This window comes from Urocitellus parryii, chromosome 7 (assembly GCF_045843805.1).
Source record: "Urocitellus parryii isolate mUroPar1 chromosome 7, mUroPar1.hap1, whole genome shotgun sequence".
NCBI classification, from domain to species: Eukaryota; Metazoa; Chordata; class Mammalia; order Rodentia; family Sciuridae; genus Urocitellus; species Urocitellus parryii.
The window spans coordinates 117739913-117766528 of record NC_135537.1 but is presented as its reverse complement, the minus strand read 5'-3'; the positions used below and the strand labels follow the sequence as shown (position 1 = coordinate 117766528).

The following is a 26616-nucleotide window of genomic DNA, read 5'->3' as shown; positions in this document are numbered from 1 at the left end:
TCTCACGCGTCGGGGCTCGTGCCTGTTTGCTGATGCAGGACATAAGTGCGTGCACGTGGGGGGTAAGGTGCTAAGCCCTTTACAAACAGTCAGTCAACAAACATTTACGGGGAGCTCCGAGGATGCCCGGCTCCTGTGCTCCTCGGCTGCGCCCCGGAGGCAGGGCGGTTGTCGCCGCTCTTCAGAGGCGGAAACGGGAGGCCCAGGGTGTCAGCGACTTGCCCAAGGTCACCCCCCGCTACAATGTTGCTGAGTTAGATCTGAACCTGGGTCTCACTCGGGAGCGCACTTTTAACCCCGGTAGCACCAGCGCCGTGGGACTACCCTGGGGGAATCTCCGGGTTTTTCTAGATTACGCACCGGGGACGCGCCCACGCTGCGCACCCGCTGGGGGTACCGGGCGGGGGCGGGGGTGGGGTGGGGGTGTAAAGGGGCGGAGCTCGAGTCGAACAGGCAGAGGGCGGGCGGGTTGGTCCCCGGGGTGGGCGGGGCTTATGTCTTGATTGGCAGCGAGAAGGTGCAGGCTCCCGCCGGGGAGGGGCGGAGCTGGACCGAGCTGGGGTTGGCCGAGGGGCAGGCGGGCTTGACAGACCCCGGTGGGCAGGGTCGGATCCTGGGCTCCCGGTGGGCGTGGTCTGTGCTTGACGGGCAGGACCAGGACGGCGTTTGATAGGCAGGGGCCGGGCCCTGGAGACGGCTGGGCCAATCGGCGAGAGGGGGCGGGACCTGAGTCGGCGCCGTCCGGCCGAGGCCCCAGCGGCGCTGCCCAGTCTGACTGTGGCACCGCCCGTCGCCAGACGTTTACTTGCAGCCGCTGCTACCGCCTCTGCTCCTCGGTCGCGCCCGGGGGCCGCCCGCCCGCAGCCATGAGTGCGCTTGGCCCCGGTGAAGCCCGCCGCTGTCCTCTCGATTAGTCGCCGTTGCCCGGGACCCGTCTGCCAGCATGGAGTCGCCTGCCCCGAGCCAGCCCGCCAGCATGCCTCAGTCCAAAGGTAGGCGCGCCCGCCGGGACAGCGACCTGGACCCCGCGCCCCAGCCCAGTCGTGGGAACCCCCGACCTCTGTGGGAGCCTGTCCCATCCCCGTGCCGGGTCCTGGCAGCCACATTCCTGCTTAGGAACCCTCCCTGCTCGGGCTGAGGTCTCTGTGCCAGCCTGGAACCTCACCTGGATCCCCAGGTTAGGCCTTGGGACTGCACCCAGGCCCTGAGATCTCCCCGGCTGTACCGGAGCTAGGAATTTGTTCTTGCACACCCCATTCCAGGTCAGGAACCTCACCCTGACTTCCTCATGGAGGCCTTAGGGGTGCAGCCTGGGTAGAAATTAAACTGTCCCCAGGTGGGATTCACCCTGATCCCCACCTGGGTCCTCTGTCTGCCAGCCTCACTGGACTGTGGCGCTGTGTCCAGGATGGGATGGAACTCTAGTCTCCGTCCGGGCTCCAAAGGTATTCCTGTTTGGGGTGGCGGGGGACACCTCGCTGTGTCTCCAACACAGGTGTCCCGACTACACCCTTGTTCAGAAGGCCCTGTCCTCCCCTCCCCCATCTCTCTCCATCTCTGGAGGCCCGACATTCACCCCATCTCTGGCTGCCCTGCACCCCCCCATCCTGCAGCCCTGGTCTCCCCAGAACATCTCTTGGCCTCCCTTCCCTCCCTACCCTAGCACAGCCCCTTCTCTGTGGGGCTCGTCCTCGACTTGAGTTGCAGCTTCTCTGTGCACTTGGGGAGCTCACCAGCTCCTGTATCTTGGTGTCTTCAGCCTGTCCCTGCTGCCTGGGACCTGGGCTGGCTGCCAGGCCAGTGTGCTGGCCGTGCGAGGGGGCTTGCTCTTTTCTTCTCCAAGGAACTGGCCTTCCTGGAAATTTTTGTGAGGTGGCTGTGGTGGCTGTGGCAGTAGCAGCAGCAGCAGCAGCAGCAGCAGCAGCAGCAGGATTTATCACGTGGTGGGGGAAGGACGAGACTTGGAGAGAGCAAAAGGGGGATTTTTTTTCAGGAAGAGGAAAGGATGTTTTTGGCATGTCTGAGTCTCAGTAGGCTGGGCTGTGTGAGAGGGTTCCAAACCGGACATGTCTGTCGTGAATGGGCTGACTCTCAGCTCGCTGAACCTGCTGCTGCCTCCCCTTGGCAAGCCCCTCAATGTCTCTCTGAGCCTCAGTGTCCTTACCTGTAAATTGGACCTCAAGAGTCAATGATGTGAGATTGGGAATGCACCAGAGCAGCCGTGGTGGTGAGCTGGTGAAGAGCTCCGCATGGTGCAATGTGTGGCACATAATAGGTGCTCAGGAAGGGCTAGCTGCTGCACATCTTGTTATGACCGTGTCTCCTCCTGCAGAGCCTCAGCCACGTGGGGTCCGGGCCTTGCCTCTGTTTTGCAGCTGCAGAGGCAGCAGGAGGAAGGTCACAGAAGCACTCGGAGGCCCTCAGGGGTTGTCTCCTTTCCTCCTTCTCTCTGGAGGGGCCCAGACCTCTGGAGCCAGTGGGGTCCTGGGGAGGGTGTGGGCCCTTCCTGGCCCCTGCAGCTGGCGGCTGGCTGCGGTGGCTGTGGGCTGGAGCTGGGTGGGCAGGGTAATTACGTCTTACATAAGTGGGAGGCCGGATCCCTGACCATTGCCCAACTGCTGTGAGTAACTCCGGAGGCACTCGCCGGGGGAGGTGGCTGGGGAGAAGCTCGCCCCGTGCAGATCTCGTGGATCTTGGGAACCGGGAAATCAGACGCTTCTCCGCTGCTTGGGAGAGCATGGGAAGGAGTCGGAAGCATTCTTTGTTTTGGGAGGCATTTCAGCTCTCCCAGGCAGTTGCGGGATTGTGAATGGAGTCATGGGTGGACAACGCTGTAGGGGGACATTGTTGGACCCCCATGTGCTGTGTGACTTGAGGATTGACCTTGCTCTCACTGGACCTCTGCAGAGAGCCGGGGTGAATCTCCAGCAGGATGATTTGTGGATTGCATGGCTGTCAGAGACCAAACCCAGGAGTCTTGAGAAGGATGCGGTGGGGGAACTGTGATCTCCCTTCACCCCCAAATGCCAAGAGCTGCTACTTAACAAGCTTTTTCCAGTGCCATGTGTGGGTGTCATTGATTCGTCACAACCCTGCTTACAGATAAGGAAACTGAGGCTCAGAGGCACTAAGTACCTCGGTAGGGTGCATCACGGTGACACATGGAGTTGGGGCTCCACAGGACTATGTGTCTTGACAGGGGTCTCTCCAGCACTTCCCTAGGTCCCATTCCTATGCCTCCAGCTTGACTAAGCTGTGGGACACCCCCATGTCCACTGAGCATCTCCTGGAGGCCAGGCCAGACCTGGAGGATGGACTGAGGCAGACCTGGAGGCTGCCTGTCCTGTGTGCTGCTTGTCCAAGCTGACACACTGCAGCCTGACCCGTTTGACAGATGTCAAACCAAGACCTCACAGGGGACTGACTCCACTGAATGCACAGAGCAGGGGTCCTCACCCCTGCCCTCCCCATCCCGGGCACTGGGCCCAGCACAGAGCTCTTCTCCACCTCCTCAGAGGAATTCAAACCAGGAGGGCGTGGCTGGGGCCGGACCTTCTGGGTGCCCTGCCTTTGGGCTTCCTGCCTGGCAGCAGGCACCTGCCCTGTCTCTGTGCCAGGAGCCTGGAGAGTTCTCTGTAGGTCCTGTAGCCCTGCTGGCTCCCCCATGCCATCTCTGGCTGGCGTCAGAGGCCAAGGGCAGCCGGGGGCTGGGGCTGGCGTGCAGGACACGTGTGGTCAGCATGACCCAAGTCTGTAGCCACCTTGGTCCTGGGGGGGACCCCACGTGTGTGGTGTTGCTGTTCCCAGCAGGGCCTCCCTCTGCCTCCTGCCACCCTGGGAGTGCCGCCCCCTGGACATGGTGTGGTGTGGCTGGGTGGGTGCACAGTTCCTGGCTGCCCGGCCAGGCTGTAGGGAGCCTTGTGCTGGCCTGGCCTGGCCTGGCCCTGACTTCTGTGGTTTCGGTCCCCCCTCCTTCCCCGGCTGTCGGAAAGACTGGAGGGTGGCACCTCTGGGACTTCCCCCACCCCTGGTGTGACGCACAGGAAACTCTCTATCAGCCAGCCCGTGGCTCAGGGCCCGAAGGGAGCAAAGTTCTCCGTGGGCCTGTGGGGAGAGGGCTGGGGCAGCTGGGCTTCCGGTGGGTGAGTCAGCAGCGCCCGGTGGTGCTGACTCACCCTGGGCATGCCAGCCAGTGGCTGCCTGCAGCACACAGGGTGGTGATGCTGGGCCTGGCCGGGGAGGAGAGGCCTGTGTGCCCGGCCCATGGGCAGCACCTGGCCCTGGGCTGAGGTGCAGGAGGTGGCCTGGCCTGGACTTTGGGCGCTGGGCCAGGACCCCTTGGTTTGGCCCTCTGTCCCATCCAGAAACTTCCTCTGGTAGGCAAACGGGGCTCTGCTTCCTCTTGCTCACTGAGCGGGAACAGGTGACAGTGGATGTTTACTGCCCTTGGCCCGAGAGACTCCCTGGGCTCAGATGTGCAGCCCGGAGCTCAGGGACAGCAGAGGCGGTACAGGGTCAGCCGGGCTGGCCGGGTGGGTCTGCCTGAGCTGGCCCGGGACAGCTGTGGGGAGGTCGGGAACTCGGATCTGGAGCCCGCCTGCCTGGGCTCAGGTCCCGAGCTGGGTCCCTTTTGCGAGGTGACATTAGACAAGTCACGTCTGGTGTATTTTCTGCACTCAAGTCAGTGATTTCAGTTTCTTGGACGTGCGTGGGCCCTCTTTCAGAGGACAAGCCTCAGTTTCCTCCCCTGCAGAATGGGCCCGGGGACCCCCTGCCTGTGTAGATGCAGCAGCCTCTCTCCACCGTGGCCAAGTGTCAGGTCGTGGTCACGGCAGGACGGCCTTCCTCAGAGAGGCAGGAAGGGGTGGTGGGGGTGGAGCCTCCGTCTGCTGGAGTGGGACCGGGTTCTAATCCTGACTGGCCAGCTTCCTGTCCTGCCTCCTCGGCCAGGGACATGCCCTCTGTGACCCTCAGTGTCTAAACTGGGTAAACACCCGTCCCTGGCAGGGTGGTGGTTGAAGATCAGAGATACTGTCTGTCTGGCAAAATGGCATCTGTTTGATAAGTGTGATGGTTGTGACTACTGTTCATTGTCGAGTGAATCAACAGGACGCGGCGGGGGTGGGGTGGGGTGGGGTGGGGGGCTTCTGCTTCTGCACTTAGGGGCTCAGGGACACGAGGCGTCCCTGCAGGATGGACTTTACTGCTGGCCATGACGTATCAGGCTTCAGGACTTCTTGAAAAATAAGAGCCGGATGAATTCTGTGTGCCTCATACCCTCTGGTCCCCAAGCTGGAGTTGGGACGAGCAGGTGGGGACCAGAGAAGTGGGTGACTGAGTCTTTTTGCAGGTTTGCCCCTGCAAAGGAGATTTCAGCCAGCTGCTGGGCCCCTCTGAGATTCAGACACCAGATCTAGGTCCCCTCGAGTCCAGGGAGGGTCCTTAGGTCCCCGCCCTCAGTCCCAGGTACGGACAGGTCCCCAGTCCCCAGTCCCCATCACACTCCCCCTTCCCCGTGGATTCCTCTCTGGGATGTCACAGCTAAGCTGGTGTCCCACGTCCGGCCCTGGCTTCTCTGTGAAGGCTGCGTCCAGCTGCCCCTCTGTCCACCAGTCCCCTGCCCTGGGTGGCTTGGCCAGACCCTCCTGCCATGAATGGGCCCGTGGTCAGGCCTGTCCCCTGCTCTGTGACCCTCCTTATGATGTTTGGTCCCAGCAGCTTTTTTTTTTTTTTTTTTAAATTGTAAATGTATCCACAGATACCAAAAGGACACAAAGAATGCACCTCTGTATTTAAAAAAAAAAAAAGAGAGTCGGATGAATTCTGTGTACATCATACCCAGCTAAAGAAATCCAGCTCGACCCGGATCCCCACCCCTGTGCCTTCTGTTTCCCTTCCCTCTCCCTCCATAGCTGTCTAGCTTTTATGTTAATCATTGTTTACTTTTCTTTGTTATTTTTAAAAGTTGAAATTTTTTTTTTTTAATACTGGGGATCGAATCCAGTGGAACTTTACCACTGAGCCACGTCCCCAGTCCAGGTGTGAAGCGACAGGCACGCTCCATGGGGCAGGGCTGAGAAGGGCCTTGGGGGTCAGGGCAAGAGTTGGGGGGCAGAAGCTGGTGGGGAGCAAGGAGCGTGGCTGGCACCCTGTTGATGGTGTGACGGAGGCCTGTCAGGACAGCCCTGGCACAGAACCCGGGATGCCCACCCGCTCCTCGTCCTTGTCTGCGACTGGGCCTTCTGGTGGCCCTCAGAGCAAGTAGGCTTCTGCAGGCATGGCCTCCCCAGCCCCACTCACCTGCAGCAACACAGCAGGGCTGGTCCTTGGCCTGGCCCTGCCCCGACCTCCCCGTGACCTCCCCAGCCTGTTTCCTCTTCTGAGTGAAAGGGATGAGGAGCAGCCACCCCGCAGCAGGACTGCTGCCGACGGTGAGAAGCCATGCGACCTGTCCTATCCAGGGACACCGTGGTGGCTGGTCAGTGCTGGATTTGCATTTGAGCCACGTTGAGTGTTTTTTTTCCAACCAAGAACACCTTTCCCCCATGCACTGATTTTGCTCTGTAGCGATGGTGACAATAAAAGCCAAGAGGACACCGGTCAAGACGAGGTGCCTTTGCTTAGTCATTCTGCAGAAGGGGCAGCGTGGGGCTGCCCTGGGGCTGGCCTGGCTGATCTCATCCCCCCCCAGGTGAGCTGGAGCTAGAGGGAGGGCCCCTCTCACGTGGAAGCCCCCATTTCCAGTCACGGCCTCTTGAGGCCTGGTGCACGGGGCCCATTGTGCACAGGGCTCCAGGTCAGAGTGACCACTGATCGGAGCTGTTTGTGCAGGCTTTTTACGTGCACGGTCTCACTTAGCCCTCGTGGTTCCTCAGTAATGTGTCCTGTTGTTGTCACCCCCATTTTATGAAGGAGTCAGTTGAGGCCTGGGGTTGGGGACTGACTTGCCCAGAGTCACAGAGGTCCGCCTTGGGAGCAGGGACTTATCCTAACAACCTTTTACCCTGGCTGGCCCTCTCTTGGAGGTCACGGTCATGGCGCACCCACACCCAGGGGCGGGAAACAGGCTCAGAGAGGGAGTTTGACTTGTTCTTGGTGTCCCCGTAGCCAGGTTTCCTGGTACCACTCCTGGTCACTGGGCCTCTGCCAGAGTGGTTTGGGGCAGATGACGTGGCTGCTCAGTCGTGGTCCGGGGAAGGCAGGGGCTCAGGCCTGGCTGGGTTGCTGCCCTGGTTGGTGTGTCACATCAGCTGAGTCTCGGAGACACTGACTGCAGTTCTGAGCAGCCTGCTGCTCGGTGCCCCGGTCATGCCAGGTGAGCCCAGCTGTCCCCTTCAGATGGCCAGGACTCGGAGCCCAGACTCCATCAGCACCAGGACCCAGACTTGACCAGGCCCCTTTCTTTCTTATTGATTTTATTGAAATTCCTTACGCTTAGTAGCTGAAGCTGTGCACAGAAATCTCAAAGGAATGAGAAGAACGTTTCTTGCATTTCTTTCCTGTCTTCCACAAACTGCTCTTTGGCTGTCGGTGCTTACCGTGTCGGGGAGACGGGCTGCCAGGCTTTTGATTTCATAAACCCCTGGCCTCAGTTTCTTCATCTGCCAGATGGAGGTCATATTAGTTCCTGCCTCACAGGGTGGCTGAGAGGGGCTCAGGTGAGAAGCAGTGCAGATGGTGCAGTGCTCAGCCTGAGCGGCTGTATCAACGGCTCTTCGCCTGCATGGCTGGGCTCATGTTAGTAGCTTTAGATGCTTGTCCTGAGGAGTGTGTGATCAGCAGGTGTGGACTGACAGACCAGGCTCTCTGGAACAGGGCTGTGAAGGGCCTTGGATGTCCATGCAGGAGTTTGGGCATGATCAGGAGGTACGTGAGGAACATTGCTGGCACTCCGTGAATGACAGTGTGTGGTTGGTGCTTACTAAAATGTCAGTGGAAGTTAGAGTGAGGGATTTTTTTTTTTTTTAAACAGGAGATTAAACTCAGGTGGTGCTTTACCATTGAGCTATACCTCCAGTTCTTTTTTTTTTTTTTTTTTTTTGAGACGAGGTCTTGCTGAATTGCTGAGGCTGGCCTCAGACTTGCAGTCCTCCTGCATCAGCCTCCCGAATTACTAGGATTACAGGTGTGCACCACCTTGCCTGGCAGAATAGATGTTTTGGTATCCTTGGGGATGCAGGGTCCAGCCCAGTGAGGTCTGGTGGGGGAAGGAGATGACCATTTCTCATGTTGATCTCTGTGAGGTCAGCTGTCTGGTCCCCCTGCTGGGTGAGAGGACCTGCCTGTGGCCCGCCAGCCTCTCCTCTTTGCCTGCCGACAACCCTTTGTGCTCCCTGTTCCTGGGCCCGGCTTCTTTGGGCTCCTGGTCATCCCCTGCCACCCCCTCCGCTTCCTCTAAGCCTCGGTGGTTCTTGTTTTCGTGGTTTTCCCCCCTCAACACTGTGCACATCTTCGACTAGAGAATCCCTTGGCCGCGGTAGGGCTTGTGTGTGTGATGTGGGCTGTTGAGCAGCATCCCTGTCCTCTGCCTTGCTGGACGCCAGTCTTACCTTCCCCCTGCCGGGGTGGCCGAGAGTGTCCTCAGACACTGCCGCACGTGCCCAGGTTGGAGCAGGATTCCGGGGGGTGGGGGTGGACCTGGGTGTGGAGGAGGGTGGATGCTGTAAGATGGGCCATGGGAACCCCCAGCCTGCGCTCTGCAGAGTGGAAAGTGAGGTGAAGGGTGGGGAGGTACCCAGGGCCCTGGGGGGCTGGAGCCTGGCCAGGTGTCCACATGTGGCTGGGCAGTGGGAGGTCGGAGCACGCCCTGAAGCGGCTCCCTGACAGCCCTCCTTGTTTCTCACTGTGAAGCAGGAGCACAGACAGAGCTGGTGGCGTGGAGTGGCTGTGAGGCTGGGTGGGGCGGGCCTGGGAGTGGCATGTAGTAGGTGCTCAGTCAAAGAAGCACTCTTCCTTCAGGCCCCAGATTTCTCTGCAAAGCCCCAGGACAGGGTCTCTGGGACCTTGGGGACAAAGGAGCACCTATCAGGTCTGTCCTTGCTCCCTGTGGATGCTTGGCAGTTTTGGCTCCCAAAAGCTCTTGGGGGGCTTCTCTGAGAGCATCGGGGGCACTAGGGAGAGCGTCAGGTGCTCAGCTCAGGCTTTGGTTCATGGCAGCTAATGAACATCAGCTCTTGAGGTGAGGCTCTTCCCTCTGTGCAGCTGTGGGTCAGTCTGTCGAGGTCTCTCTACAACCCTGTGGGATGGGGGTAGCCAGCTGAGTTGGGTGGGGATGGGGCCTCTGGCCACCTACGTCTCAGCAGCCACATCGGTTCCTGACCCCATAGGAAGGAGCTCTGCTGGGGCGGTCAGGGGGGCCTCTGAATAGGTGACTGGCAGGGCCGGGTCCCAGCTTGGATCGCGTTGCAGGGAAAGGCATTCTAGACAGGGGGAATGGCGTAGGCAAAGGCCCTGAGGTGGGAAAGGAGGTGTCTTCCTCGAGGCATGGTGTGCTCGCAGCGAGTGAGGGGTGGATGGAGGGGACAGGGCAGGAGTTTTGTCGGTACCTTTGTGGCAGCGGGGTGGTGACTTCAGACCGTTCTCGGACTTCCACCCAGCCTGACTTCCTGCCTAGGGGCTGCCGTGGGTCCAGAGTGACCTGAGGACACGCGGCCGGCCGCCTGGCACTGGGCTCGCCTGCACCAGGGCCCTGCGAGCTGGATGCCGGCGGGCTTGTTGTGGATGGCCCTGGCAGCCCCGGAGCCTCTGTTTGTTGTGGTGACGGTCGCTACCTTGAGCCACACCTGGGTAGCCCCGGGCTGCCTGGCCATCTGGCCCGGCCCTGACGTCGGTAGCAGAGAGTGGCATCCACGGGTGGCCTGAGGCCTGTTTCTGGGCTGTCTCCGTGGTGGCCTCGCCCACTCCGACAGCTGGTGCGGTGCCCTGTGGAGCCCAGGTCACTCCTGACGCAGGCCTTGATGCCTTCGGGGCAGGTGGCAAGGCCAGGCTGTGTGCTGCCAGCCCCGGGGGCGGGGGGGGGGGACCGTGGCCTCACCACGCAGCCCAGCCACTGGTGCGGACGTGCCCTTGACGGATGGGGAAACTGAGGCCTGGCCATCCTGTGACCCCTCGCACCCACAGGGTCCCCCAACTTCCGCGCAGGGTGGGCGGGTGGCATTTCTGCCATATTCTGTTTTGCGGATAAGGTTCCTGAGGTTCCGAGTCCGTGTCTCGGGGTCACCACTAGCTGCAAAGATTTGCTCTGTCGGCCACCTTCCAGCTGCTGCAGTGTGACCCTCAGCCCCTGCCCGGATCATCCCCCGGAGCCCAGACGGTGACTTTGATCCAGAGGCAGGGGAGAGGGTCTCTCTCTCAGGAGCTGGTGGTCCCACACGCCTTGGTTTTTTTTCTCTGTTTTTTCCTTGTCATGTAGACTGTGCCAGACCTGGGGAGACCCTGGGTTGTTTCCTGCAGAGCATGAGAGCCTAGGCCTGCCTCTCCACGGAGGTGCGTCAGGGCCACTGGGCAGTTGGGCCTGGCCTCTGGGAGTCGGCCAATCAGCCAGCTCCTGTGTCGCTCCCAGCTGGGCTCCACCCACCTGTCTCTGTGGCATGGTTGAGACTGGATCCGAACATGGCTCAGAGGTGGCTTAAGGGACAAGGGTCTCCTTGGCAGGTGGTGGCAGGGCCTTGGGCATTTCCCAGGCCTCAGTGGCCATGGCTTATGGGGTGGTACGTGAGGACACAAAGGGCCAGTGGGTGGGCAGAGAAGTGGGCAGAAGCTCTTCCGAGGGGCAGGCCTGTGGCTGGCACGTCTCTGCTCCGCGGCCGAGCTCTGCCACCCAGGAGATCCTTGGTGCTCTGGGCAAGTTACTTCTCTGCTCAGGAAACTGCAGCCTGACCTCAGGGCTCCTGGGAACAGCTGGCAGCTCCCCAGCTTCCCGGGTCCTTGCTGTCGCTGCTGATCAGATGACGGCTGTGCCGTGTTCAAAGGGCAGACTCGGGAGTGCCCCCGTGTGCGCCGGCCCAGTCGTGCCCTGCCCCTCCATAAATGTAGATCCTTCTTGAGTGCCAGCCCCGTGCCGGGCAGGTGTGGACACAGGGCCCTCTTGCCTGTCCCCGGGATTGGCCTGCCTGGGGAGGAGGGGTGAGGGCCTGTCAGGTGGCCTTGGGAAGGGCAGCGAAGGCAGGAGCTTCACGGTGGTGGGAGGGCTCCGGAGGACCCCCAGCCCCACTGCCCAGAGCTCACCCTGTCTAGTGCCCTCACCTCCTGGGTGGGAAGCCGAGGCACGTGGACAGCACCATGTTCCAGGAAACACCAGGCCGGGGAGCCAGCAGCCCTGGCCACACGTGCCGGGCCTCAGTCTCCCAATCGGAGCAGTGGGGTCCTGGGAGGCGGAAGGAAGTCCCTGCCCATCTGGGCTGCAGGTCGGGGTCTTTGTCTCTCCCTGTCAGAGGCCTTTCTGGGGTCAGTGCCCCTGCTGCAGAGGGGACAGGCTGAGGTTCCGAGAGGCAGGGGGGTCCAGGCCAGCAGGTGGGAGTTGAGCCCAGGTGTGGCCCTTTGGACCTGGGGGGAGAGCCCTGGGCGGGGATGCCTGTGCTGCCCACCAGGCCTCAGCCCGGGGCCTGCTGTCCCCACCCAGGACTCCCCAGCCTGCACCTGCCCCAGCTCTCTGAGGTGGCTGTCTGCACAGAGTGACCCCCTGGGGGGACATCGGGGATGGGAGAGGAGACGGGAGTGGAGCCGGCCCCGGCCCCGATGGAGCTGGGCTGGCCTCCTGCCTCCCACGCCTGCGCCAAGGTTGGAGGGGGAGCCGTGCGGGAGACGGCAGGGAAGCACCCTGGACTGGGCGGCTGTGCCTTCTCTCTCACCATCCGGGCTGCAGGGAGGTGGAGGCTGGGCTGGCTCCTCCTCAGGCTGCAGGGGAGAGATCCACCAGGCCTCTCCTCGGCTCGTTGGTGGCCGTCTCCCCTCTGTGTCTCCCCTCCACCTCCCCTTCCCTGCTGCCTTTCCCCGATGTCCCAGTTTCCCCCTTTTATAAGGACACCCGTCAGAAGGGATCGGGGCCCACCCTGGTGACCTCCTTTTCCTTTAATTACCTCTGTAAAGGACTCATCTCCAAATAAGGCCACATTCCAAGGTCCCGGGGTTAAGATTTCAACATGTGAATTTCTTTCTTTTTAAGAGACCCAGTTCAAAGCCCATGACAGAGGCTCAAGGCCTGGGTCCTGTGCAGGGTCAGGAGGGCTGGAGCCTGGCAAAACCTCAGCCGGTCAGCCCTGGCCCGGATCACCCAGGCTCTGTCCCCGGCTGGGCTGCCCAAGCCTCCTCTCCATCCCCATCCCCCAGCCGAATAAGGGACCATGTGTGGCCTCCCAGGTGGACAGTGGGGTCAGGCGGCTCTGATGGTGAGGGTCATGGCGGCGGCATAGCTTCTAGGAGGGTAGGGTGGGGCTCGGGCTCTATCAGGGAGCCCCATTCCGGTGCTGGGTGCTGCTCCCTTCCTTCTCGGCCGGGGCCATAGACGGAGCCTTGTCCCCCTGATGGCACCGACTACAGTGGGCAACTCCGTCTGAGACGGGCAGCACCTGAGTTATCTCTGTCCCCCGTTTCGTCCAGCGCAGGGGGAGAACATCGATGGATGGAGTGACCAGGCATCTCACCTTTTCTTCCTTTTAGGAAAATCCAAGAGAAGGAAGGACTTGCGGATATCCTGTATGACGAAGCCCGCTGTGCCCAACCCCACGTGAGTTGACCACCCTGGCTCACCCTGCTCCGGGTCTGAGGGGGGGGGCAGTGGGCGGAGCCAGCAGGGAGCCGGGCTGGGTAGCACCTGGCCAGGTGGGCAGCTGTGGGCTCATCAGCATTGCTATCGATGTCCCCCGCCCCATGACCTATGCCCAGCCCCTAGTGGATATCTAGCAACTGATGAAAGGAAGTCACTAGCGTCATCTCCAAAGGCCAGGCCACCTGCCTTTTCCTCCTCTTGGAGAACTCTCTGGTTCTCCCCATGCTCACAGAGTCGGCTCTCTCCACAGACCCCCCCGGAACCTGGACTCCCGGACCTTCATTACCATTGGAGACAGAGTAGGTGCTGGCGGGACCCCGACTTCATCTGATAAGGGGCCGCACGGGCTGTGCGGGGCCTCTGGTGGCAGACACCTGGGCACCTGGCTCCCTGTGGATCTGGGCCACCTGCTTCCTGACCTTCCTTCTAGAATAGGGATCATTGCATCCTTGGGAGGTGGCGGGGAGCTCAGAGCAACATTGCTCTTTGACCTCAGACGGAGGGCGGGGAGCCCTCCACCCCGGCATCACCTGCGAACAGCCTGTCGACACAGATGGCTGGGCCTCCCAGGTCTCCGGGCCAGACCCTGGAGTCTGTACCCTGTGCACTTCCGGTCCCAGAGGAGGACACCAGCCACTGAGAAGCCTGGCTCTGACCGGGCGGTGCTGACAGCACGTGCCAGGCGGCCCCGGCACACAGCCCTCTCCGCTGGGCTGGTCTTGCCTCCCAGTGTCTCGCCCTCCAGTGTCCTGCTCATCTGCTGGCTCATTCCTGTGTGTGTGGGGGGGTGTCTCCCAGCAGAGGGGACCCTTGGGAGGGTCAGGTCTTTGGTTTGTTCTGAGTCCCTGGATCTAAAATCGGGGCCTGGTACGTAGTAAGTGCTGGTGAATAGAAGTTGGGAGAATGACCCGTCTACCAGGGTGGAGTGTGGGACACATGGACCTCAGTGCTTCATCTGTTCAGTAGAGGCCAGTAGGAGGCTCGGACTGGTCAAGTGACCTGCCCCAGGCCACCCATCAGGGAGATCTGAGTAACTTGTCATGTTCTCTTTTCGCTGAGTGAGGGATAAGGACCAACCCCACCAATCCCATGTCTTTTGTGTTCCCCCAAGAACTTCGAAGTGGAGGCTGATGACCTAGTGACCATCTCAGAGCTGGGCCGTGGAGCCTACGGGGTGGTGGAGAAGGTGCGGCATGCCCAGAGTGGTACCATCATGGCAGTGAAGGTGAGCAGGGCCCCGTTCTGCCCCAGCCTGCCCTGCCGGGGGGGGGTACCTGGCCTGAAGGTGGCTGGGGACCACCTCGGGGGGACTGAGCCTTCAGGGTGGCTTCCTGCTCTATGGCTTGCCCCTCACCGTGACCAGCGATGAGGTAGAGCTCTGTAGGGTGGACCAGGCTGTGGGCCCCCGGAACTCCTGGCCGCGTGGAAAGGGTAAGGGGTGCCTCTGCCCCCGTGGCCCCTGAACCATGGCTCTCCCCCTGCAGCGGATCCGGGCCACCGTGAACTCACAGGAGCAGAAGCGGCTGCTCATGGACCTGGACATCAACATGCGGACAGTCGACTGCTTCTACACCGTCACCTTCTATGGGGCCCTCTTCAGAGAGGTGGGCGAGGGGACGTTCCCTGCCACCAGCTCATCTCTTGGCCAGGGACCCACCATCACTCAGTCCCCTCCTGTGTGCAGGTGCTGGGGACTCGGGGAGACCTGGGGGAGCCAAACCCAGTCCCTCCCTGTCCACCTGAGGTCTCCGGCCCTAGAGCCAGACCGCCCATCTCCCTTGCTCTCGAGCTGTGACCTCACTGCCCTGTGCCTTGGTTTCCTTGAGGCTAGCGACCGTGTGGTCATGAAGGTCCAGCAGTGTGGCTAGGGCGTAGGCTGGCACTCGGTGAGCACTGCGGTTTGTCTGGGTTGCCATCTGCCTTCCTGGCGACGGTGCCTGGGGAGCTGCGGGCCCGAGGCAGGTAGAGTCCATCCAGGGGCCGGTGGGCTTGTGGGTTGGACTCCGGGTTATGAGCCGGGAGGAGGGGAGATGAGGGGGAGGCCGGGATGCAGGACCCATGGAGCTGGATGGTTGGAGCCGTCGGCCTGAGCCAGGAGTGAGGTGCTGACGTAATTGAGGAGGGAGAACGGGAGCTGCTTTGGACGGGAGGGCGTCGTAGTGGTGTCTTGCCATCTTTGTGACACTGTCCAGTGGCTCTGTCCCCACTCCTGCATCCCAGCGGGGAGCCGAGCTTTCCCCACTACTCATCCTTCTTGGAACCAGGCCTCAGCAGACAGGGAGGCCCTGGGGTTGGAAGGGGATGCAGGGTGTGCCGGGAGGGGGGACGAGGTCATGGCAGGCAGGGGCAGAGTTGGCACAAGGGAGCTCCACGTCCTACCATCAGCCTCGTGAGGTCATTCCTCTTCCCTGGACATGCCATGGAGTCAGGGGTCAGGTGCAGGAGGCCCAGGCAACAGAGCCCGTAGATGGAGGTGGGCGTGTGGACTGGCAGGGCCGGGGGGCCGAGGGAAGAGGAGAGGGAGAGGCGAGAGAAATCAATCGGCAGGATGGGAGGGGCCAGGAGCTGCTGCAGGAACAGCCGAGGGCTGGTGGGTGGGCCCGTGTCCCTTCTGTCCCCGCCGTCCCGTCTCAGGTGGAGACCGGGGCTGGCACTCAGTAGGCTGTCTGTGTGAGAGGGGCCCGGGAAGGTGAGAGGGGCCTGCGGTCGGCCAGGCACGGGCTTTCTCAATGGCTCTGCTCATGTCTGGTGTCTCTCCTGCAGGGAGACGTGTGGATCTGCATGGAGCTGATGGACACGTCCCTAGACAAGTTCTACCGGAAGGTGCTAGAGAAAAACATGACCATTCCAGAGGACATTCTGGGGGAGATCGCCGTGTCTGTAAGTGTCCCGGGCCTGGTGGGCCGGATCCAGAGCAGAGGCCCAGACCCTGCCTGTCAGGCACACAGTGATGACTCTCTTGAGTAGAGGGATTGCCCCTTGGAGGCCCATCGCCTTCACCTGGACTAGTTCTGCCTTACTGAGGAGGCACCCGGGCCTTGAGGCAGCTCACAGGGTTATAAGCTAAGCTGGAAGAAAGCGTTTGCTTTTTGAGTCTCCGCATTCCTATAAGAAGGCAGCGACTCTGGGCTTGGGCATCCCAGCAGCCAAGGGAAAAAGGGAAATGGGATCAGGAATACCTGTGGCTCTCGATCCTGGCAGCATCTGGAAATATTTAAAATGTGCCCAGGCCTCAGGCTCCCCCCACCCACCCCCCACCACCATCCCCCAGGGAGATGGCTCTGCCAGGGGAGGGAGAGGGGCCGGGGAGCCTGGTAGGCCATGGTGGTGGCTCCTTGGGAGATGCAGCTTGGATCTGCAGGGGTCTTTGGCGGTTCGTGTCGGCGTTGGTGAGTGGGAGGAGGGCAGGAGCCTCATGCCTGCCCCGAGATAGCTGGGGCCCATGTTGGGCTGTGGGCAGGCGCCTGCGTGAACAGGGCTGTGTCCCCTGTGGCGGTGGGTGTGTCATGGTGGAGGCAGCCTGGAATCACAGCCGTCCCGTCTGTCCCCCTCTTATCCCCATGCAGATCGTGCGGGCCCTGGAGCACCTGCACAGCAAGCTGTCTGTGATCCACAGAGGTCAGTGTCCCCACCCTGCAGCCCGAGGCCGAGCAGACCGAGGGGGGGAGTAGATCATGATGGGGTCCCGTGGGGTCCAGCCTGCCTTTACCACTTCCTCTCGTGTCTGCTGGTGTTTGGAGCAAGAACTGGACCCACTCTTGTCCTAGCCAGGCTGGCTGGTTCTGGTTTTGACGTACAGTTTACACACGTGAAATGCCCAGGCCTTGCGTCTGAATCCAGTCCACACCTGAGGGTTCCTCCCTCAGCGGTGGCTGGGACCTGGGATGGCACCTCTGGCCGCCTCAGTTCCCTTGCCTGATCCTTGGGGCCCTGGTACACGCGGCTGCCCACTGGGTCACACCATGGGAGCCAGGAGAGGCCGTGGGCAGACGAGGGCTGAGAACGGTGTGTCCCCCACTGGGCAGATGTGAAGCCGTCCAACGTCCTCATCAACAAGGAGGGCCACGTGAAGATGTGTGACTTTGGCATCAGCGGCTACTTGGTGGACTCGGTGGCTAAGACGATGGACGCTGGCTGCAAGCCCTACATGGCCGTGAGTGAGGCCGGCCCGCCCCAGGCTGGGGGAGGACAGGGCTGGCGGAGGGGAGCTGCCTCATCCATCAGGACAGGGTCTCCCCTGCCACAGAGCGCACCCTCTTTACCCACGTCGCTCCCTGCACCCCAGGTCGCTCTACCTGGGTGAGTTGTGTGGTCTCGGCTGTCCTGCCCCGTCCTCGTGGACAGTCAGTAAGATGGCTCCCCTCTGGCCCTCGCTGCAGCGGGGGTTGGCTGTGAGGCAGGGGTTAGACCCTGACTCTTTGTGGCCTCAGTTTCCTCCTCTGTCAGAGGGACAGGCGGGACACAATGCCCACTCAGTTTTGGGGTCGGGGAGGCGAGACCTAACTGAAGGGCGTGTTGGGTGGTCCCCGTGGCCTGGGCAGCCATATCTCTCTGATCCCCTTCACAGCCTGAGAGAATCAACCCCGAGCTCAACCAGAAGGGCTACAACGTCAAGTCCGACGTTTGGAGTCTCGGCATCACCATGGTAGGGCCTGGGGCTGGGTCCAGCTCTTGCCGGTCAGGTGCGGGCGGCTGGGTTGGGGCTGGGCCTGGGGCCATGAATTATTGGGGGGGGGGGCGCGGGTCTGTCACATCGTTTAGGTCGTAGAAAAGAGTGTTGGCTTCAGAATCGAGGAAGAAAATGTGCCACGCAAAACTCCTGTCTAGGAAGGACACTGTCCACTCCCTGATGTCTGGGTTCACCCATCACGAATGCCCTCCGTGTTCTGTGATGTGATGTCAGCCCCCCTGGACTGGCCCGCAGAACTCCTGGTGCACGGTGGGAAATCCCGCCTGATCCCCAAGAGAGCTCTTGCTGGGCAAATCATCTCCAAAGCAAGATGGCAAAAGTCGTTGCAGATATTTGTGTCTCCTGTGGGGTCCCGGTGCTGCTCACTGGGCTCGCGAGTGTGGGGCTGGTGAGGCATCTGGATCCTGAGCCTGGGAAGACCGAAAGGACCCTGGGCTCTGGTGACGGGGGGCAGCTGTCCCACCCTTCAGGACTAAGCTTGGGGTGGGGTGCCTCTGAGCTCTAGATGTAGGGACGAGCCTCTTGTTCCTTCTAGAATGCCAGCCCTTCACCAGGGAGCGGGAAGGTCAAGCTTATTCATTTATAGTTTGCAGTCAGGCTGCATTAGAGGGCTCACCGTGGCTGGGTGTGGCGCTGTGTTCCTGCAAATCCCAGCAACTTGGGAGGATTGCAAGTTGGCGAGACCCTTCTCAAAAGTAAAAAGAGGAGTGGGGAAGTAGCTCAGGGGTGGAGGGCCCTCGTGGGTTCCACCTCCATCACTGGGGGCCGGGGAGGGGAAGGCTCACCGTGATGCCCACATGGAGAACGTATTGGAGGGATAGGAAGATGACTAGGCTGCACCCCCGCTGTTCTGGGTGGATGTGCAGGAGACCAGGACCTGGGGAAGAGTGTCGCCGTCACAGTGGCTCTGGTGTGTTTGGGTTGGTCCAGCTGGTGTGGCCAGCTAGAGTGGCCTTTGGTCCCTTCTCGCCATCCTAGCCATCGGGACTGATGCAGCATAGCCTGGGGTCAACACCCTCCCTTTCTGAGAGAACGTGGCCCAAGTAAGTTTCTGGCGGCCCTCGCCTCTTTGGCTAGTTGTTTGCTGGGGGCAGGGGACAGTAAGAATCAGTCAGCTCCATCTTGGGTGTGGAGATGGGTTGGCGTGTGCCCTCCAGGATTCTCTAGACCCCCGACAGGTCACCTGTAGTTCGATTCTCTGACAGTATCTACCTGACGTTCATGCAGACCCCACGAGCTCAGAGCTCCGTCCCACCAGACTGGCAGTTAGACTACCGCTGACCCACCTGCTGTTACCCGGGGATTCCCATACCCCTCTTCTTCTTTTAATATTTATTTTTTAGTTCAATTGACACAATACTTGTATTTTATTTATTTATTTTTATGTGGTGCCGAGGATCGAACCCAGGGCCTCGCACGTGCTAGGTGAGCGCTCTACCTCTGAGCTACAACCCCAGCCCCCCCCATACCCCTCTTCTGAGCTGTGATCATTTGCCAGATCAGTTCACGGAACTCAGGGAAAGGCTTTGCTGTTGGCCAGGTGTGGTGGTGCCCACCTGTAATCCCAGCAACTCAGGAAGCTGAGGCAGGAGGATCGCACGTTCAAGACCAGCCTTGGCAGTTTAACAAGGCCCTCAGCCACTTAGCCAAGACCCTGTCTCTACATAAAAAAATAAAAAAGGGGCTGGGTATGATGGCGCATGCCCGTAATCCCAGAAGCTTAGGAGGCTGAGGCAGGAGGATTGTGAGTTCAAAGCCAGCCTCAGCAACTTAGCAAGGCACTGGGCAACTCGGTGAGACCCTGTCTCTAAATAAAATATTTTAAAAAAGGGCTGAGAGTGTGGCTCCGTGGTGAAGCTCCCCTGGGTTCAATCCTCAGCACCAAAGTAAATAAATAAATAGATAGGACAAGAGACGTAGCTCAGTGTTAAGAGCCTCTGAGTTCAATTCCCAGTGCCAAGGGAAAAAGACCTTACTGTGTTTGCTGGTTCATCATAAAGGACACAACTCACCAAGGAAAAGCCAGGTGGGAGAGGTCCCCTCAGGGCCAGCGTGTGAAGTGGCAGGCCACCTCCGAGCACCTCCACCCACGTGCTCACCAACCCCAGATTCACGGAGCGTTTTTCATACAGCCTCACCTCCAGCCTCCACCCACCCCTTCCAGGTGGGGCTGGTTCGGTCACTTGGTCTTTCGGGTGACCGGGCCAGCCTCTGTCAGGCAGCTCTGCTACACCGGCGCTGGCTGGCTGGGCTGGAAGGTCCATGCGGGCTCCTCGCTGTGGCTGCTCTCCGTGGCTTCCGCCCAGCCTGGCTGCCTGTAGTTGGGATTCTTTCATGGTAGCTGGCTCCTGAGGGGCCAGTGCTGGGCCTTTCTCTGCCTCCTCACATTGGTCAGAGGAGCTGTGAGGCCAGCCTAGGCTTCAGGTGAGGGAACAAGCTCTCTGCCCGATGGGAGGGTGCCAGTCCCCAGGGAGAAGTGGGGCGGCCACTCTGGAGACGAGCTGCCCCGGGACGGGGTAGGTTCATCTTCCACAAGTTTCCAAAGTAATAGAAACCCAGAATGAAAAACCGGAAAAGGGGGTAAGGATGACAGTACTCTTTCCCCACCGCCAACTGCTAGTGTTGTACATTTCCTTCTAGAATTTTCTGTGCCTTCTTTTTTTTTAAAAAAAAAAATGAGGACTGGGGATGTAACTCAGTGGTAGAGTGTTGGCCCCTCGTGCATGAGGCCCTGGGTTCTGTCCCCAGCAACACACACACACCCCTCTCCCGAGACTTTTAATTCGGTCGTCTTCAGTTGACTTTACCTCTGGTTTACATTCCTCTGAATTGTTATAAACCCTTGTAGGCATTTCTTCCAAAGACCCCCACAACCATTTACTGGTCCTAAGGCAGGATATCTCCCTGGTTTCCACTGGAAATCCTCAGTCTCCCCGGGGAGCCACTGTGTGGCAGGGAGAAACGTCCCTCTAGGTGGACTGTGGCATCAGGAGCTCTCTGGGACATCCACTTGTGCCCACCTCCTGCACACCCCATGTCACATAAAGGGGAATCACGCTGGACAGACATGGGCACACTCAGGAAGTATTGGCCAGGTGCTTGACCAGGTTGGGGTGTCACGGGGGCCTCCCTGCCTGCTGCCTGTAGGGGAATGACCGCTGGTCACAGACACAGGCTTTTTCTACATACTTCAGCAGGTGACACTGTCTCCTGCATCTTTGGGCCAAAGGCAGTTTTTAGTTTTCATTTCTTGAGGTCTTTCGAAGGAGGATTATGAGGTCAAGGCTTTGTATACGTCTTCATTTTTCGGACTGTAGACTGTGGTAGCCACTGGTCTTCCTCTTTCAGCTCACAGAGGGGCCTGGCTTCTGCACACTGGAATCTGTGAATATTTAAGGAAAAAGTGCCCTGAGTCTGTGTGGGGTTTGTGGAGGACAGGCACGTGCACACAGGGTCATCCCCACTGCCACTGCATCCGAGGACATTTGTGACTTGGGTAGAAGGGGCCTGTGGCCTAATGGAGAGGCCCTTTCTCAGCACAGTATTTAGTGCTCTGTTTGGGAGCCAGCTGCCAACACCAGGCATTTGTTGGAGCTGAGGTTTCTTCTGTTCATTATGGTGATTACGGGCCTTGTGCTGGAACCGTGCAGGGTCCCAGGGTGACCTGATTTGTGTTTTTAGCCTAGCAGTCAAAACCAGAACCCCAAATTTGTAGTAGGCTCTCCAGTCTCTTCCACAATGACTTCCCACCTGCTGCAAGCCAGGGCAGGGGGCTAGGAGCCCAAGTGGGGTCAGAGACCAGTTGGTCCCCAGCCACCTACAGAAGTGCAGCCCGGCAGGAAGGGTAACTCTAGGCCAGTTGCTTGTCTAGGGGGTCAGAGCAAGAGTGAAGGGACAGAGAGGGAAGGCAGCGGCCCTGAGTGGGGGACCGGCTCTGTAGAGAAGGAGCTGTAGATTTGCATTCCTGAGGGGCCCACTGGGCTGTGCAAAGCGAGCCCATTGGACACATTTTGCCCCAGTCCCACATTCCTTCCAGCTGCAGGGAGAGAGGTGGGTACGGATTATTTTTATTTTCTGTTGGCCCTCTGTAAAAACAAGAACCCCAATGAATGGCAGCGGACACATGAATCTGTGTTGGGAAGGGCTTGTGAGGCCCAGGGACAGAGGAATGGTCTAATTATGGTGTTTTGCTGGTTGCTGCCTCACTGGAAGGTGAGCGTGGCCTCCAGATCCTCAGAATTTTTACAGATCAGCTAGAACTCGGGTTGCTAAGGAGTCTTCCAAAAATCTGATGGTTTGGAAAAGCCCGTGGTAGTTGAAACCCATCGTGTCCAGGTTGGATTTTCCCCTGTGAGCCGAGTTTGCTGGAGGAGCTAGGCACGGATGCCCTGACACGTATCAGGGAGGATCAGTGACCGAAGTCCCTCGGCCTCTCTTGTGGCTCTGGGCACTGCACCAGGGCGCACAGATCCCTCCCACCTTTTTGCTTCTGGATGAAATGTGTGTGTTCCTCTGGTGGCGGGGGGACCTGCTGACCCTGCTGTCCCCACCGCAGATTGAGATGGCCATCCTACGATTCCCCTACGAGTCCTGGGGGACCCCGTTCCAGCAGCTGAAGCAGGTGGTGGAGGAGCCGTCCCCCCAGCTCCCCGCTGACCGTTTCTCCCCCGAGTTTGTGGACTTCACTGCCCAGTGGTGAGTCTCTGGCCTGCCGAGCCCAATCCGCCTCCCCACCCCCTGGGAACCAAATCAGGGAAGGCTCCTGGGAACATTATAGAAACGAATCCTGTTCAGGTTGACAAAGGAAATCGGAAAAAAAGGCAAAGTCACACAGACCCTGTTTTCTGACCATGGTTAAATAGAACAAGAAATTAATAATTAAAGAGGAAAAAAAGCTATGTGGCGTTTAAGGGTAAATTTGTCTAAGGAATTCTTGGGTTACAAAAGAGATTTAAGCTTGGTGCAGTTGGTGCACACCTGTAATCCCAGGAGGCTGAGACAGGAGGATCACAAACTCAAAGCCAGCCTCAGCAATTTAGCAAGACCCTGTCTCCAAAGAAAAAAAATAAAAAGGGCGGGGGATGTTGCTCAGTGGTTAGGTACCCCTAGGTTTAATCCCTGGTACCAAAAAAAAAAAAAAAATAAACTAAAACAAACAAACAACAACAACAAAAAAAAAAACCCCAAAAAAACCAAATGAAAACAAACCAAAAAAGATCTTAAAAATATTTAGAAGTTTAAAAAATGATGAGAACAACAAATGAACATCTGTGTGTTGTGGGCAAAGATACTCAGAGTAAAATTCATCGTCTTTTTTTTTCTTTAATTGGAAAATAGGAAAAACTGAAAACAGGTGAGCCCAGCAGATAAGAATCATTAGTTGGCTTGACTCCTTTTAAATTGAGGCCTTTCTTTTCCCAGGAGCCTCCTCTTGTGATTAAGATCACCAAGTGTATGATGGATGGTTAGGCAGAGTCTTTTCGGGTTGGGTATCGTGGAAATTCCCTGGATCCCTGCAGGGACCAAAACAAAACAAAACAAAACAAAATCCTAGTTTGCATCCATGGATTCCGCTCTCTATTTTGGCAGACCCCTTAGATGGTCTCGCCCCTTCTTTCCTGAGCCCCAGGAGCATGCACCCCCTGTTGCCCAATATAAGGGCCAGCTGGTCTAGCTAGACTCAGTTCCTCTGTGATGTCTGTCAACCCTCTTCTCTTCTAGCCTGAGGAAGAACCCCGCGGAGCGCATGAGCTACTTGGAGCTGATGGTGAGTGTGGGTCGAAGGCACCTGCTCTGCTCTTCTTTGGGGCTGAGCCGTTGGCTGGTGGGGCTGGGGATGGAGTGGCAGCCTGGGCACACGGAGGGGCAGCTCCTCAGCATGGCTCCTGCCTCACTCAGCCGTTCGGTCCTGCCTGTCTGGCTTCGCCCCTCCAACTCCCTGCCCGCCCCTGGTGCAGGACAGTGCTGTCACAGAGCCAGATTCTTGGGGGAGTCGCCATCTGAGCTGAACCTGGAAGGAAGGATGAGCGTTCGCTGCAGGGGGAAGGAAGGGTGGAGAGGCCACTCCAGGCAGGGGCAGAGGACTGGCCCATATAGGAAAAAGGCAGGCTAGTGTGGGCGGGAGGGCCACCGCGGGAGGCTGAGTTCTGTCCCCAGGGGTAGAGGTTCTAGAAGGGTGAGCAGGCGTTTGCAGCACATGGGCTCAGTGGTTTAGGCTCAGTGGTCGGTGGGTTGGGTCCAAGGAGCGGGCAGTTCCCCAAGGGTGACTGTGTCCTCTGTCACCCATCAGGAGCATCCTTTCTTCACCTTGCACAAAACCAAGAAGACAGACATTGCTGCCTTTGTGAAGGAGATCCTGGGAGAAGACTCCTAGCGGGCTGGACCTGGGGACCCGATTCTGGCCTCCAGCACCCCAAAGCCCCTCTCTGCTGGGACACTGCTGGCCCACAGCCATAAGCTACTGCCATCCTGGCTCTGGGAGCCCTGGGAGGAATCAAGGGGGCTGCTCCAGACTGGTTCCGCAACCAGCCATTTGTCCCAAGTGCCAAAGAACTAGACGTGCGGGGGCTCCCAGCTGGTCCCATGTGGACCCCTACCAGTGCCTCTGCCCCAGCTGCTGTAAGGACCTCAAGTCTCCACCCTGAGCCCCTGGACTTGCAGGGGCCCGGAAATCCCCTGCCAGACGCTGCTCCTCCTCACAAGAGCAGGCAGCCCGTCTGGTCTGTGGACAAGTCTATGGCCTCGGCCCAGCCCCGGATGCCACCCATGTTGTGTATATATCTCTATTTTTTATCTCTCAACTGAATGGACTTTGCACCCTTTGGCCCATTGGTGGCCAGTCCTCCTCCCTCCTGGCCTTAGTGTGGAGGACAGAGTAGGGGGATGAGCCATGTGAATCCTCCAAGACTCCCATGAGGGAGATGCCTTGAGCCGCCCGGGGCCTTCACCCCAGCACTGGAGACAGTCTCGGGGGGCACACTGGTCACCTGGCTCTCGCCTGACACCGCTTGTGGTGTGGGGCCACCTTTCTGTTTTTGTTTTTTTTTTTTAATTTATCCTCTGTGGACGTTTTCTTTTGCTTTGTGGGGTTTGGCTGTTTTTGTTTGTTGTTCTTCTTGCATGGTCTGGAGCCGATCACTTCTTTTCCATACTCTAGGTGCCAGCAAGCTGAGACCCGTGCCTCTGCTCAGGATGGAGGCCAGGGAGTCTCTGCTCAGAGGGTGCCGGGGGGGAGCTGTCCCCTCACTCTCTTCGAGAGTGACTGGCTCCATGGGAGCTATGGATTTGCTTTGGTGTTTAAAAAAAAAAAAAGAAAAAAGAAAGAAAATATCTATTTTTTTGAACAAAGTCCTGCCCATCCTGGGTTTTTTCCCCTGATGGGTCAGGTCAGGTACCTGGTTGCTGTTTTAATTAAAAAAAAAAAAAAAAAAAGAGACAAAAATGTGTGAAACTGTGTGACAGCCGCAGCAAGCCCTACTCTTCCTCCGGGAGGGTCTGGGAAGGGGCCCTTACTCCAGGGCAGGGCCAGGACTCTGCGATTTAGGGGAGGGGAGGCCTGCTGACCCCCTGGGGCCCCACACTTGGCAGGCCCTCGTCCATATGAAGACACACACGCTCCCAGAGTGCTGGGACAAGATACTCCAGTGTGTGACTGTCCAGGTGCTAGACCCCCGCGGGACAGAGCAGTGAACACACAGAGTCAGTCCCCTGTGGAGGCTGCCCGTCTTACTATCATCAAAGTGTAATGACAGCCAGAGAGACTGGACACTGCCCAGGCCTGGACCCGGGTGCCTCATTGGTGATGAAAAAACATGTCCAAAGAGCCACAGTCATTTGCCCAAAGCCACATAACTTGTAAAATGGAGAAACGGAGGCTCAGGGACATGTAGCAGGACTGTGGAGAAGGCTCCAAGTGGTGTTGACACAGCCCAGGGAAGGCCCCCTTGCTGGAGTCCAGTCCAGCTCCGAATCTTGATGCATGGACTGGGGCAGATGGGACTCTCTTCCATCAGGTTTAAGCAGAAGGAAGGTTATTTGCCCAACGTCATCAGGAATGTGTCAGGCTTCAGGTACAGTTAGATCCAGGAGCTCTGTTAAGGTCCTGAAGGACTTGTGTCCACCTGTCTCAGTTTTACACTGCCCTTGTCGGAATCCAGTGGTGCTTCCCAGCTCAGCAAAAGGGCCCAACGCTCCACTGGAAGTCCTAAGGGGTGGCTTTTATCCACTGGGAAAGGGTCACAGGCTTATCCCCAGGCTAATTATAGGCCAAAAGAGTAGAGTACGACTGTTCAGGCACAGATGGGACCTGGAAGAATTAGCCGTCACACTGCCAGATGTGAAGGCTGGGCCTCCATCCACCATTCTTCATCTCTAGCCTTTAGTTCTGGGACAGGACTCTGCCCATTAACCCTTCCCTGGCACTGTACTTAACAGTTTCCAAGAGCTTTAGTCTCTGGATCGTTCTATGGTGAGCGCTGGTTCTCAGGCCTTGAAATTCACTGTGCTGTCTGCCTAGAACATTCCCTCCCCCAGTCTTCTTGTGGCTGGCTTCAAGTCTCCCATGTCAACTCCTTGGGAGGCCTTCTGGGGCCACCCTTTAGTCAGGTCCAGCCAGGTGAACCAATGACTGCTTTATCTGGGCAGATCTTAACCTGCCACTCTATCCCCTGCGCGAGAAAACTGCCATCTCCAGCCTCGGCTCAGCCTTTGTTGAATGAATCACAAAAGGATGAATGAATGGAGGGAGCGAGCGAATCCCACAGCCCTGCGTGTGGGGGCGCGCGCGCGGATTGGGCCGCGTGCGGGTGCGTTTGTGCACGCGCGCGCGCGTGTGCCTGTGTGCGCGTCCTTCCCCGCGTGGTGTGCAGGGCCGCTGGAGCCCAGGGGCGTGGCCCCAGTCACCTCTCCTGCCGCCGCCAGGAGGCGGCAGAGCCCGGACTTTGACCGCGAGCCTGTGGAGCTGCGCTCGGGGCTCCCAGCGCCCCCCAGGTCCGCCTAGAAAGGGCGGGGACTTGGGGACTTGGTGTGGCTGGGCCTGCTGTGCTCAGCTCAGTCTTGGCTTCTGCAGGAGTTAGTGGGTGAGCCCACTGATCTGTCCCCCTGTGCTCCACGAGTGGACATGGCTCAGAGGCTGATGCAGGGTGACAGAAGAGGAAGCCTG

General features: G+C 59.0%; 1 protein-coding gene across 2 annotated transcripts; it reads left to right on the top strand.

Annotated features, from left to right (window-relative positions):
- The first annotated feature begins 758 nt into the window (after positions 1-758).
- Map2k3 (mitogen-activated protein kinase kinase 3) lies at positions 759-24746 on the top strand. Of its 2 annotated transcripts, none has more exons than XM_026408671.2 (12): positions 759-992; positions 12658-12724; positions 13017-13065; positions 13878-13991; positions 14251-14370; positions 15530-15646; positions 16333-16384; positions 16792-16919; positions 17334-17411; positions 22012-22151; positions 23178-23223; positions 23746-24746. In XM_026408671.2, exons 1-12 carry the CDS (start codon positions 944-946, stop codon positions 23827-23829), a joined length of 1044 nt encoding a protein of 347 aa, XP_026264456.1. In that variant the 5' UTR covers positions 759-943; the 3' UTR covers positions 23830-24746. The 2 variants fall into 2 exon arrangements, with proteins under 2 accessions (XP_026264456.1, XP_026264457.1); XM_026408672.2 differs by lacking the exon at positions 759-992 and adding an exon at positions 4297-4376.
- The last annotated feature ends 1870 nt before the right edge of the window (positions 24747-26616 follow it).